General features: G+C 34.5%; 1 protein-coding gene across 8 annotated transcripts in view; it reads left to right on the top strand.

Annotated features, from left to right (window-relative positions):
- Positions 1-12777, top strand: part of Hipk (Homeodomain interacting protein kinase) — an 81148-nt gene that overhangs the window by 37063 nt on the left and 31308 nt on the right. For 6 of the 8 annotated variants that reach the window (XM_066296850.1, XM_066296849.1, XM_066296846.1 and 3 more), the window contains exons 6-18: positions 2016-2170; positions 6354-6502; positions 6558-6734; positions 6849-6958; positions 7297-7590; positions 8321-8423; positions 9061-9215; positions 9597-9755; positions 10294-10446; positions 10514-10681; positions 10740-10919; positions 12345-12473; positions 12533-12725. In XM_066296850.1, the coding sequence (XP_066152947.1) occupies positions 2016-2170; positions 6354-6502; positions 6558-6734; positions 6849-6958; positions 7297-7590; positions 8321-8423; positions 9061-9215; positions 9597-9755; positions 10294-10446; positions 10514-10681; positions 10740-10919; positions 12345-12473; positions 12533-12725 (2125 nt within the window). The remainder of the gene's footprint in view (positions 1-2015; positions 2171-6353; positions 6503-6557; positions 6735-6848; positions 6959-7296; positions 7591-8320; positions 8424-9060; positions 9216-9596; positions 9756-10293; positions 10447-10513; positions 10682-10739; positions 10920-12344; positions 12474-12532; positions 12726-12777) is intronic. The other 2 variants (XM_066296845.1, XM_066296847.1) reach the window with 2 other exon arrangements.

Here is a 12777-nt window from a genome sequence, read left to right as displayed (position 1 = left end):
GGGTTATCTCTATTAACCTTTAGAAATGTTATCGCGGTAAAAGCGATTAAGATAATACGTACAACAGTTATGTAAAAATAAGAATAGCGACGCATCGTATTAATTAAATGACGTTAGATTGTTGATTGCGTTTCTATAATAATAAGGTGCTATTTAGATATTGCATACAGCGATTGTTTAACTATATATTTATGCCTGTATTTGTTTGTAATTTTAAAGCTTCGGCGTGATGTTATCTGTTCAACTACTTGCGTAATGGCCGTATTTGCTTTCCTTTATTATGAGTTAAGCCATGAAATAGGCTTCTAATCGAACACTTATTACACGCTCTTAATAATCGATTTAAAAAAAAATCGTCGGCTGAATGTTGCGTTTTGTTTCAGATTTATAATTACAGTTTTCAAAATGGCAATTTCCATTGAACATTTATAGGGATGATGTACTGGTTCGTCCTGTTTTGTGTACACATAGTTTCTGTAATTAGTGCAAAAGTGTTTAAAAAGAGAATCGCCCACGACAAATTACCCAACCCAAGTTCAATGTAATAGAGCACAATTATTACCTCTTAAATTACACAGTCAAAAGACGTATAACATGCTCATAAATATAATATCGTGCCATAAAATCCTTTTTTCATTCTTCCTTCGTCTTTGTCAATCCATCTCCCTTTTACATGTGTAAAGAAGAAATTCTAAAAATGTCTTTGCACAATTCCCAATGGCGAGATTGCAATTTTGACGTATTTTTATGTTGACAGGAAGAGGTATAGGAGTTTTTCCATTATCACAATTCAAAAAATTCCAGTCTCATTATCATAAGTCCTTTCGATGTGATATCTATCATGTTTGTCGTATAAATTAATCCCGAGATGCAATTTGATTCATTCTTTAGATAACTACCCGAGAGAACAGATAGAGAATAGGTTAGAATAAAAGGTCTTGGTTTGGGAATATCGTTCAGGAATACAAAGTACGGCTTCTTTGCCGTTTGCGGCACTGAATATTCAATTAAAATGATTAGGGATCAAAGAGGTCACGATAGCATATCCTACGTGGTTTTGACAATATTGATTTTTAAATAAAATTTAGAATTTTCAGTTTTTAGAGATTAATTTTAGTTAAACAAAACAAATTTTAACAGTTTGCATTTCGGAATAAAGCCGTTCTGGATCTACATTTATAGGCAATTTTCAATAAAAATGAGGTGTATAATCATCTCAAGTATCTGTCCCTCGTCGTCGAATGACCCGTATATTATAATTAATATAGTATTTTAATTACCTTCACTTAAAGTTACTTATTTTTTGCTTTATTTTAGGTGCGTTCGCTATTGTTATTTCTGCAGTGGGTGGAGTTACAAGGTTTTTTAATTTTAACGAAAGTTGCCGTTTCGCCAGCTCACTATGGAAATATTTCCAGCTTTATCGAATACACATGTTGAGTGATTTCTATATTTGGGAAATATGAACATTGTCAAAAAATGCAGACATGAAATTTTCATCATGTTTCGACTCGGAATATCGTCAATGCTTTTTAAAGCCACTTGCTTAATCATAGACTGCCCTGGTAGTCAGTTATCTTACTTAGTATTTATATAAATTTACTTACATTTATTGCAATATCTTCTGAATTTTTTACATACCCAAATTAAGTTGCATGTTAATATTTCTACAAAACAAAATCAATAATTCAATGACTAAACGAGTAGGAACGTGGTATATTTTCTTTTTCAGTGTATAAAAAGCTATTAATCTTTTTGTCTCTCCTGATTAATGTATGAAGTATAACAAATTAGCATATTTGTCAATTTTCAAAAGTTTTCAAATATCTCGAAAATCATTTACCATGTGGCAACGTTGTAAAGGATTCCTAAATGAATTTAACAAATGCCGACTGTTTAGTTATTTAACCTACGTTGTAATTTCAACGGTTCTGGTAAAGCAATAGTGATCTCCTATGGAAAATACCCTGTATAAGACTGTTGTTTTGATATGTTCTAATCTGTTTCATTTTCAGCAACTTGGATTAATACATGCTGATCTTAAGCCGGAAAACATAATGCTGGTAGATCCGGTACGACAACCCTATCGGGTGAAAGTCATTGATTTTGGATCGGCAAGTCACGTCAGTAAGGCTGTTTGCAACACCTATCTACAATCTAGATACTACAGGTAATGGTGTAACGAAGCTTGCGAAATGCGACAGGTGATAATTGAAAAAAAAGGCAGTAGGTGCTGAACTGTAAACGTAGGGCGCTGATTGAGCTATATGCTATTTAGCATCAAAATTTGACAAATGAGTAATAGCTGATCAATTTATCCAAAACATATCTCCGATATTTGGACGCATACTTGAGGTTTTTTTTAATAATTACTCTTTATGAGCTTTTTCTCATAGCAGCTTATTTTGTCTATTAACTGTTAGTAATATCAGTTTACTCAGCCCTATATATTTCCAATATAAAGTACATCCCAGAATTCACTTGTGATCGAGTTCACCCGAGTAACTTTCCAAAAAAGTCTTATAATTTTTATTTTCGTGTCTAAGGCTGTAATGAGAATATTGATTTTTCATGTTATAGTTTAGAGGTATGAAAAATCAAACCATTGAAGTGCTCCGGCCATTTTACGCTCGCGTGTAAAGTGGAGGCACAGCATTGTACTTTACACCGGAACGTAGAGAGCGTTTGGCGACACCCTGTATAGGGCAATCCATTAAATAGTCAACTATATGAGAATTTAAAAGCTGCCGGCGATACAAAAATTTTAAGCATGCGACTAAGTTGTAACTCAAAAACTTTGAAATATCGTATTCAACATTTTGAATCATCTACTATATACTTATAATAGCCCAAATACGGTGCCATGTGTTAATGGAATATTTTCCACGAAACATCCCTATGTATATTACAAGTGAATTAAGTTAGCCACGAATCAGCGACACCGACTATTAAATATCATTTGAAATTTCGAGATGAGAACGTGGAAGATCTCTGTCTATTACTATTTTGCCAATAGTTTATAAAATATTTGAAAAGACACCATTTTAGGGTCTTTCAATGGGACACTCGAAATTTAAATGTAAATAAAACAAATTATGTGTCAGATATTCAATCAGTATTTTTTTTTATTTCAAAGAACATTTTAGTGCATTAAGTATATGAATATACGATCATTCGAATGTTCGCCACGGTTTTGCTTGGTAGCACGTTTTCGTGAAGCGCAATTTTCGATAATTTTCTATTTTCACATAAATTTGAATTTTATAGATGGTGTTATGTTTACGTTGAACGTATCAATTGTATGAAGTTTATTCTCATAGACCTGCGATTTAAGATAACCCCAAAGGAAGAAGTCTAAAGGGGTTAAATCGCATGATTTCGGTGGTCAGTGTACGTCATCGCTCCGCAAGATAACCGTGCCTTCAAATCGCTGGTGTAGAACATCTATCGTTTACGCTATGTGGCACGTAGCGTCGTTTTCTGAGAAACACATGTGATCGATGTTTATATCATTCAGTTTAGGACACGAGAAATTTGTTATCATCGATCCATAGTGCGCACCGATGACAGTCATGGGCAAAGCCGGTTTCCTTTTAAAAGGAGTACAGAATGATAATTCCGCTAGACTAAAATTTGTATCAAACGTGACCTCCTCAAAATGCATTTGATACTAGTGTATCTCGTGTGGATTGATATCGTTTCAAATCGTACAGTTTTGTTTGTTCCCAGATTCATTCATCTAAAAATGAGCTTCGTCGCTAAAGATTTTTTTGCCGAAATTAGTTGAATGGAGCACTGATTTTAGAAATAAAACTTTATGACTTTCACACCTTTTTTAACGCCATACCCGCCCATGGTAATTTATCATACATCACTGAACAATTTATCGGAAATTTAATAGATTTTGATAGATGTTGACAGACCATAATCTAACCAATTTCAAACGTCTCGATTGCAAGTCCCTTTGTAACGTTCTCCACAACGGCAGATTTTGGGTTTTACGTCTGAATAAAAACAAATCGTCGCATTATAGCATATACGTTAATGAACGCATGTAGATGTATCACTTTTTCTATGCTCATATTTTTCTCCCTAGAGGATTGTATGCTTAATTAGTAACGTGCATAAATGATTTTAAGCCCAAATTCAAAAAATACAACGAAGTAAGTAATTTTCGATTGCATAATGAAAAATATATCCTTATTGGATATAGAAATAATCGTTATCGAATATGCATGTTAATGAATGTACACCACCGTCAATTAAAAGTATTAGGGCATTTATTGTTTCATCAGATTTGACATCAAAATTCATGACAAAGACATAATTTCATATTCGTTACTCCTGTACAAATGTTAATTAACTCAAAGGATATTTAAAAAAAAATGGAAAAATACTGCGTATATTTGAATGGCCGCTTCATCTATCTGTCCTCGTGATTGAATAATTGCAGTGCATAATCGGCGTATGTAACCACGAGTTTTTTTAAGATTTCAAGTGTTATTTGGTCTTAAGTTACTTCTAAATTATTAAAAAAGTTATTAGTTGATGTGGAAACCGATTGGCGAACCTTTCTATCTAATTTATCCCACGATAATTCAAATGAATTTATATCCCGGTCCTGAGAAGACCAAATCATTAATTTAACAATATTTAACAATATTTTCCTAAATTGTGCAAATATTCTTCGCATAATTTGCATGTTTATTTTAGGACATTGGTTTGTTATAACACAAAATTCTGATCTAAAAGTATTAGCCCAGAAGGTATCGTATGAATTTCTAAAACATCGCGGTATCTTTCTTTTCTCAAAATCCCTCGATTCTCACGATGCCACTCACAGCTGAGCCAGTAAAACCGCCCCAAACCATGACTGAATCACCTTTATGTTTAACAGTTTGCAGAAGATATTCCTTTTTTGCACGTTCGTACACTGTTTCACAAACGCACGTCTTCGTGATCTAAACAATTAAAATTTCGACTCATCTGTCCATAGCGGTTTTTTTCAGTCTTCTATCAGTCAATGGTTGTATTTCCGGGCCCATTAAAGTCGCTTCTGTTTTTTTCCGATTGCGTAAGGATTTCTTTATGGCTTTTCGACTATGAAAGCCATATTCCTTTAGGCTACGTTTTACCGTAGAAACGCTAACTGACTTTGACCGCTTAATATTTATTTCTGCAGTAATTTCTGGAGCTGTTTTATGTCTATTTCTCGTCCTAATAAATGTTCCTGCAGGATCATCTGCAGATGTACTCGCTCTTCGTTTCCCATTCCGGTCTTTAATTAGAAAATTATTAGTTTTTTCGTATTTTCTTTTACAATATAGTAAACGATCGAGTGAACTAAATGCAATTCTTTGGCAATTTGTCTGTTGCTTTTGTCACTCTTATGGTAACCACCATAAGCACACGTATTTTGATATCTATTCTCTTCTTTTACATCTTATTACTGTGAAAACTTAAGCGTATTAATTTTAATTTCGATGTATTATGTCGAATCGTCAACAACGCAACATTATTATTATTATTATTATCTGGAATAACAATAACAAAAACAAAAACAAATCCTTATTTTCCTTCCGAATCATTTCAAATTGTTGTTACACCTGCACTTTTTTAATGTCACATAACGATTTTGTTTAAATTTGTGATTTTGTAGATAGTAACCTCCTCAGGCTAATATTAATTGTTATATTTTTGTGCAAAAATATTGTGCGAGACGTATTTAAATGTGGTCAAATGGGATATTTTCATTATCTTTTTATTTAAATAATAAAACAAAATAAGGATGCCCAAATACTTTTGAGAAATGGTGTGCGTGCATATGAGTTAACTTTTCTATGGTAGTATGTATGATCCTTTCTAGCTAAAAATCCACTACCTACATTGCTAAAATCCCAAATAAAAACCCGTACGTTTTCAAGCCGGTAGATTTACAGGTTTTCAGTAGCATACGCTGTATATAATTTTAGTGTAATATTATTAACTTCTAATCATTAATTTTTTATATTACATAAATTATAATATTCAATTAATAGCTGATGTTAAATCTAGATTGAGATATCTAGTGACGAGGTTTCAGTTTTTATAATATAGGACAAGCCTTTGATACTTAACATAAATCTTCATCAATCAACATATTTCCACCTGTACAAAGTTGGCTAAGTCTGCAGATTTTTAGTTTTGGGTCTGATTAAGAAACTTGTGATATATGATTTCCTACATTAATGAATGCACATGCAGTAAGTCTTGTACATTCTTGTGGATGATGACTCTAGCTAAAAGAGTCTAAAGATCAGAAGTCCTACACCAACAGACAACCATCATATTCTATTTTTCGTTTTTTTTTATAGGGCCCCTGAGATTATCTTAGGATTACCTTTTTGCGAGGCAATAGATATGTGGTCACTTGGTTGTGTGGTAGCCGAGTTGTTTTTGGGGTGGCCTCTATATCCCGGTTCGTCAGAATACGACCAGATACGTTATATTAGTCAAACACAAGGTACGTTTTCAATTGTTATATTTGTTACGATGGTAAACAAATAATCTTTGTGCAGGACTACCTACGGAGCATATGCTTAATAACGCCTCAAAAACAACCAAGTTTTTCTACAGGGACTTGGATAGCACCTATCCTTTCTGGAGATTGAAGACACCGGAAGAACATGAAGCGGAAACTGGCATTAAATCTAAGGAAGCTCGGAAATATATATTCAATTGTTTGGATGATATTGGTAGGTGATTGTACTTGATTATCAGCTTTTTTATTTATTCAAATCGTACTAAGAGTTAGTCAAAAATAGTAGGTATTGAGTTTCAATGTTAACTGATTTGTATGTTGTTTTTAGGCCAAGTAAATGTTCCAACGGATTTAGAAGGAGGCCAGTTATTAGCTGAAAAGGTGGACCGCAAGGAGTTTATTGATCTCCTTAAAAGAATGTTGACCATGGACCAGGTAGCAATATTTATTTTGATTTTCAGGAGATATGGCAACGTTATATTCATTCATCATTTAGCTTCACGTCTGCTTGAAACTGCAAATCGTGCGCTAACGCACCTTGTAAATAGCAGATTTATTGAGATATCACTTTTTTACGAACTAATGAGCAACCCCGTATATAGGATTCCTCATTAGTGCGTAAATCTGCGTTTTAGAAAGTGCATTATCGTTTATAGCACTTGCTAAGTGAATACTCGAAATTTTGGTCTCAGTCGGGCCGAGAATAATTCTGTTGTATCAATTTTTATCTTTATATCATTCTCCGATCCTCTGCAACTTCACTTTCGATACTACAGGAAAGACGGACTACGCCCGGCGAGGCCCTGAACCATCCGTTCGTGAGATTGGCCCATTTGATCGATTACGCTCATTGCAACAACGTGAAGGCCAGTGTTCAAATGATGGAAGTCTGTAGACGAAACGACTATAGTTCCTCATCCACGGCCGCCCATCATCAACAAGCGCAACAGGCACCTTCACTCGTGAATTTCGTGCCCAGCTCTAATGGCAATGTCACTTTCACAATTAACAATCAACTGACCAATCAAGTGCAGCGGTTGGTTAGGGATCGGTCTGGATATGATAACTTGGTAATTGGTTGATTCAGTTAGTCGTAGAGTGGCAGTGTTGTGTTTTATAGGACCAATAGAAAAGGTGGTAAATAAAATTATCTGACTTTGCTCACTGGAATTCAGTTAGGATGCGAATAAGTTGGGTAGGATAGACTGTTCAGTTGTATTATGATCTACCAGTGTTCTATTTATGAAATTTTCTCATTAAGCTGTCTAGAGTGTTACAGATAAAATATCCCACCTTTATGTTTAGATATCGTAATAAATATTAAAAAAAAATTAATTACAAGAGGTGTAGAGCTCATTTTGAATGCTCTTTTTAAATAAATATTTTAAAAATTTTCAAATGTAACACCCTAGATCTATATTATTACAGATTTGGATAGTTCTTTTCTAGATAATTTCATCTATGTAGAGATTTCATAAATACATGATACAGGAAATTGCAAACTAATCGTTACACCGTGTTTGGAAATATAGTTACATTTTAGCAATTAGTCTATAGATGCATTTGTTATAATTTGTCGAAATGCGGAACATTGAAATCTGAACTTATACTCTACGTGGAGTTGCATTTCTAAGATTTGCTAGAGGTCCTTTTTAGTTAACCTCTGTAATATCCATCAAAAATATTTTACGAAAGAGTAGATTACTAGTCTCTAGTTATAATACCAGTTGCCTAGTATATGTGTAGACATAGAGATGCATAATTTTTTTCTTTGAACCTAAAGCTGTTTTCTTCTACTAGTACCAAATATATAATGGAAGAACTGTGGGTAGACAATATGCAACCAGTGCCCGAGCAGATCCTTTTCAACATCAGTTGGTTTCCAGCATTCTTTGTCCAGCAGGTGAGTTTTTGTAATCGAATTTTATTTTGTCCGGATTTTGCTTTGACTCAGTGAGAATTATTTCCTTTAAGACAGGTTTTTTCCGATACGTACACGCCATAATTTTCGGCAAAGCAAAAATGCTTTTTATATTTCCACACACTTCTTTATAATGTTTTAAAGAAAAAATATACAAAAGGTGCCTAGGTAGGGGTAGGTTTGAGATATAGGTTGTTAAAGTGTAAGATTTTGTTAAATCGAATAGTTAAATTTACAGTGGTGTTTTTTAACACCAAAGTTTTTTTGTGTTTTTCCATCCAGTATTCTGAAATTCGATTTTCTTTGTTTCACGTTATGCAATTTTTGAATTGGTTTCAAATGGTTTATGATAGCTAAATATAATATTGCAGTTTATAATAATTGTAATATTTATTCTTAAAAATCTTTTGATAAGGTTTAATTAGTAAGTTTCTCTAAATTGCTTATTTTTTTTATACCGAGAGATCATTTAAAACCGATTGATCGTGATATCCGAACAAGAATATAACACCTAATTAAATAGAGGCTTTGTACATTCCTGACATTTAGTTAAAGGCGACATTTCGTTATAATCAAGCTTCTCTATAACCGAGTTTGAGTGTATTTATTTTGTTTGCAGGGTATCAGGGAATGGGTGGCTCTCCTGCTAAACATGTGACTGTAGTTCAGCAACCTCCGTTGCAAATTCAGCCTCCAATATTGAGTCAACCGGGCCAACAGCAGTATGTTCCTGTTAGTGTCGTGGAGCCAACAGGAAGGCAAATGCTACTGACTGTAAGTTTTTACTATTTGTGTTACTAAGAGTATTTTAAACAAACTTGCTAGTGGTTTTAAGATAAATAAAGGTATTGTCCATCAATGAACTTAATAGAAGAATGTGCTACTATTATTTAACCCTTGTGAGAACACCAAAAATTTGCCACGCTGGTGCCCACCCGGGGATTCGTGTATTTTAAATGATTGATGATACCCCGGATACGCGAGTGTACCTTGACTTACAGGCAATTATCCACTTATGTATTTAAAAAAATCCGCATATGCTCAATTGTTAAATGACCCAAAGAATGGATATTAGAAAGCTAAAATCTGACGAAATGGGTGCAAGGGTACCCGGGTGTATACACAACGGTTAAACACAATATAACTTTTTGCTAGAATGCTGTTCAAACGTCTTGGCCTACCAACCGACAGCAAATGGCTATTGTACCGTCTTGGCAGCAATTACCGCCTCAGCATGCTGCCATTCAGCAACCTCTTCTTTCTGAAGCAGAGTGGGGTCGGCCACTTTTAGTTGATTCTTCAACAATACTTCAGGTACTGGCTTGTTTATATATAAGTTTTTTTAACTAACCATAGGATTTTCTACCATATATAGAGAAGTTACAAGGACGTTTATTTATTTTCACTCACTCAATGAATTGGTTCTAAATGGCATCACTTCTTTTTATATCGTAGGAATTTGCAGAGTCCAATTCATTGGGGTTTAGAGTTTTATTTTATTGGTTTTAAATAAGAATTTATGAATAATTTTTATTGTTTCTTTTTTAAACATTTATCTACATATTTCTTTCTATGTCCAATCTTCTATTAAAATTTATATATTTTATTTACCCACATTACACCTTGTTTTTCGAAAATTGCAAATTTGCGAACATTGATTCATTAATGAAACAGAACTTATTGTTCGATTATCTATAATCCATTTAATTTTGGCAATACAATTTACAAACATCCTGCAGAAAACAAGATCTAAAGGAATTTTTGAAAAGTTTTGCATATAAAATTTGAGGTTTAGATTTGTTAAAACTTACAAGTTTATTGAAAACATCGCTCCTTACTAATTACCGTCTAGGAACAGAGGCCAATGTTCCCTGTGGATGTCGCCACCGAAGTGTATAATCCCGCTATTGTGGAACACAGCGGATCCTGGAGCACTAGTAAAAGAAGTTCAAGAAATCATCATAGTCAACAAATGGCTCCACATCATAGCCACCATCATTTAATGGTATGTTTGATAAATTACTAACGAGAATGGTCGTGATTCTTATATTTATTTTGTGTCTTTGAAATAGGTTCCTCCGCACCACAGATCTCAGCATGATAAGAAAGAGCAAACTCAGTTGTCGCCTGTAAAGAAGCGGGTCAAAGAAGGCACGCCACCGTCGGAACAATCTTACGGAAGTAGCAGAAGGAACCACGGTTCGAGCGGGTCGAATTGGCAGCACTCTAGTCATCATCAAGTAAATATTTGCTATTATGTTTTGTTTCTTGTGCAAAATTTGTTTGTAATTGCTACAGGTAACTTCTCAGGATCATCATACTCAAACGTACAATACTCATCACCATCACACCAGTCACCACCACGGCAATAGTAACAAAAACCAACATACGATCACAATTAACGACACTCCGTCTCCAGCTGTCAGCGTTATTACGATTTCTGACAGCGAGGATGAGGGCCTGCCCGGAAAAAAGTCGGTGAGTTGGATTGCTTATAAAAGGGTTTTTAGTCCGGAAACAAATGCCAGCGGTTTTTCAATTTTTTTTCTGATTCTCACTTAGGAAATTGGCTTCGATGTTCCCAAAATTAAGTTGAGACTTCTTCAAATATTAATAACCATATGGGGCTTCTACTGTATTATATTTCATTTTATAGGAAGTAAATGTTCTGAAACTGCGATTTTAGCATTTTTGTAAACACCCCTCAAAATTCGATATCATACGGGTTTTCATTGTATGCAACCGGAATTGAAGTTATTGCGTAAGCATTTAAAAAGAACTCTCTCCTGTGCTTGTTATACTGTCATGTCGGATAATCGCTTTTTATTCCCTTCCTATTACTGGAGGAGGACTGGAGAGTGGTTCCACACGACCGCCTATACCAAACTCAGCAAGGGGGTATAAGTTCCACATAAGCTTTATATAAGTTAAGTTCTATTCTAATATACAGGTAAAATCAGTTTAAGTGAAAACCTAGGAATTGTATAAGGGGGAGAAGGATTGTATAAAGCTTAGCATGCATGCGACAATACCAATAAAGTTAGTTCCGGGGCAGGTGGTTGATGTGGGTGGAGTCATTCTGGTGTCTGCCAGATCTCTCACCGTTTTACAATTTTTCTTCATAATAAGTTTCTATGACATATTAAATTAGCATTGAACTTTTACTTATTTATAAATTATTGCCCATTTTCTCGTTATAACATAACTTAGTTGCGAAAAAATCTAAATATTTGCCAGCATTTTCGTTTCCATGAGAGAAAAACGGTCTTAAAACAGAATCTCCTAAAATGCCAGCCCATACGTTATCCTTTTGAAGGTATTGAGTGTGTTGCGGTATGCTAAGGTGCTTGTTTTCAATTGAGTAACTTGCGGCGATAAAGGGATTATGACAGCCATGCAATGAAAATGAAAATTCATCAACAAATGAAATATGAATTTTTCATTTACATTCACCCTTTCCAAGATATCCTTTCAAAAGTTCATCCGCTTGATATGGTAATAAAAAAAACTTGTTGGGTGGTGTACAATATGCAGCATTTCAATTTATTTCTTTTTATATCACTCCTAAATGTTTGGGGCGAAATATCGAATTCATTGCTTATCTAGACACTATTACAAGGAAAGTTAACTTCAGCCAAATTCAAAATTACCGTTTCAGAATTTTTACCAATACAAATTCAAGTGATGCATTAATTAATTGGTTGATTTATTTATTTACATTGCTAAGAAGGTAGCAAAATTCATACTAATCAAAGCATCGTCATATTAACCGCCAGTCGTGCAACCCACTTCGTTGATTTTTGTCGAAAACATGTCAAACATTATGCGGTCCCTTTTCCATTTGCACAATTCCTATGTTTTCATTTGAACTAGTTTTATCTGTATATTTTTGACTATTGGCAGGCTCAAACAAACACCATGGGATCTCAGCAGCACCACTCACGTCATTCTAGCCAAGCACCTAGTCGTAAGAACGTGATTAGCTGTGTCAGTGTGCAAGACAGCGATAACGAAGACAGAAGTTCGTCCAAGGTTTGCATAGCGATTCTACTGTAATTTGTTGTGCCAACCCTAATTGCCACATTTTTCAGGTGCATATGCAGAATTCAATCAACCAAGCCTCACAATCACAGACCTCAAATTTCAACACTCAACCTGTTATCAAGAACGAACCTTTTAGTTGTTCGAGCAGCAGTACCACCCCATATGCTTCACAGAAGAAACGTCTGTTAGCTAAGGCTCAGTCGGAATGTATGCTAAATGTGGCAACCAAACAGGAACCAGGTGGGTCATATTTGCAATCTACTACAGTAACAATGATGAATATATTTGCGGT

The sequence above is a fragment of the Euwallacea fornicatus genome, chromosome 26, assembly GCF_040115645.1.
Source record: "Euwallacea fornicatus isolate EFF26 chromosome 26, ASM4011564v1, whole genome shotgun sequence".
Taxonomy (NCBI): Eukaryota; Metazoa; Arthropoda; class Insecta; order Coleoptera; family Curculionidae; genus Euwallacea; species Euwallacea fornicatus.
The sequence above is the reverse complement of the archived record's forward strand: the minus strand, read 5'-3'. Positions and strand labels throughout refer to the sequence as shown.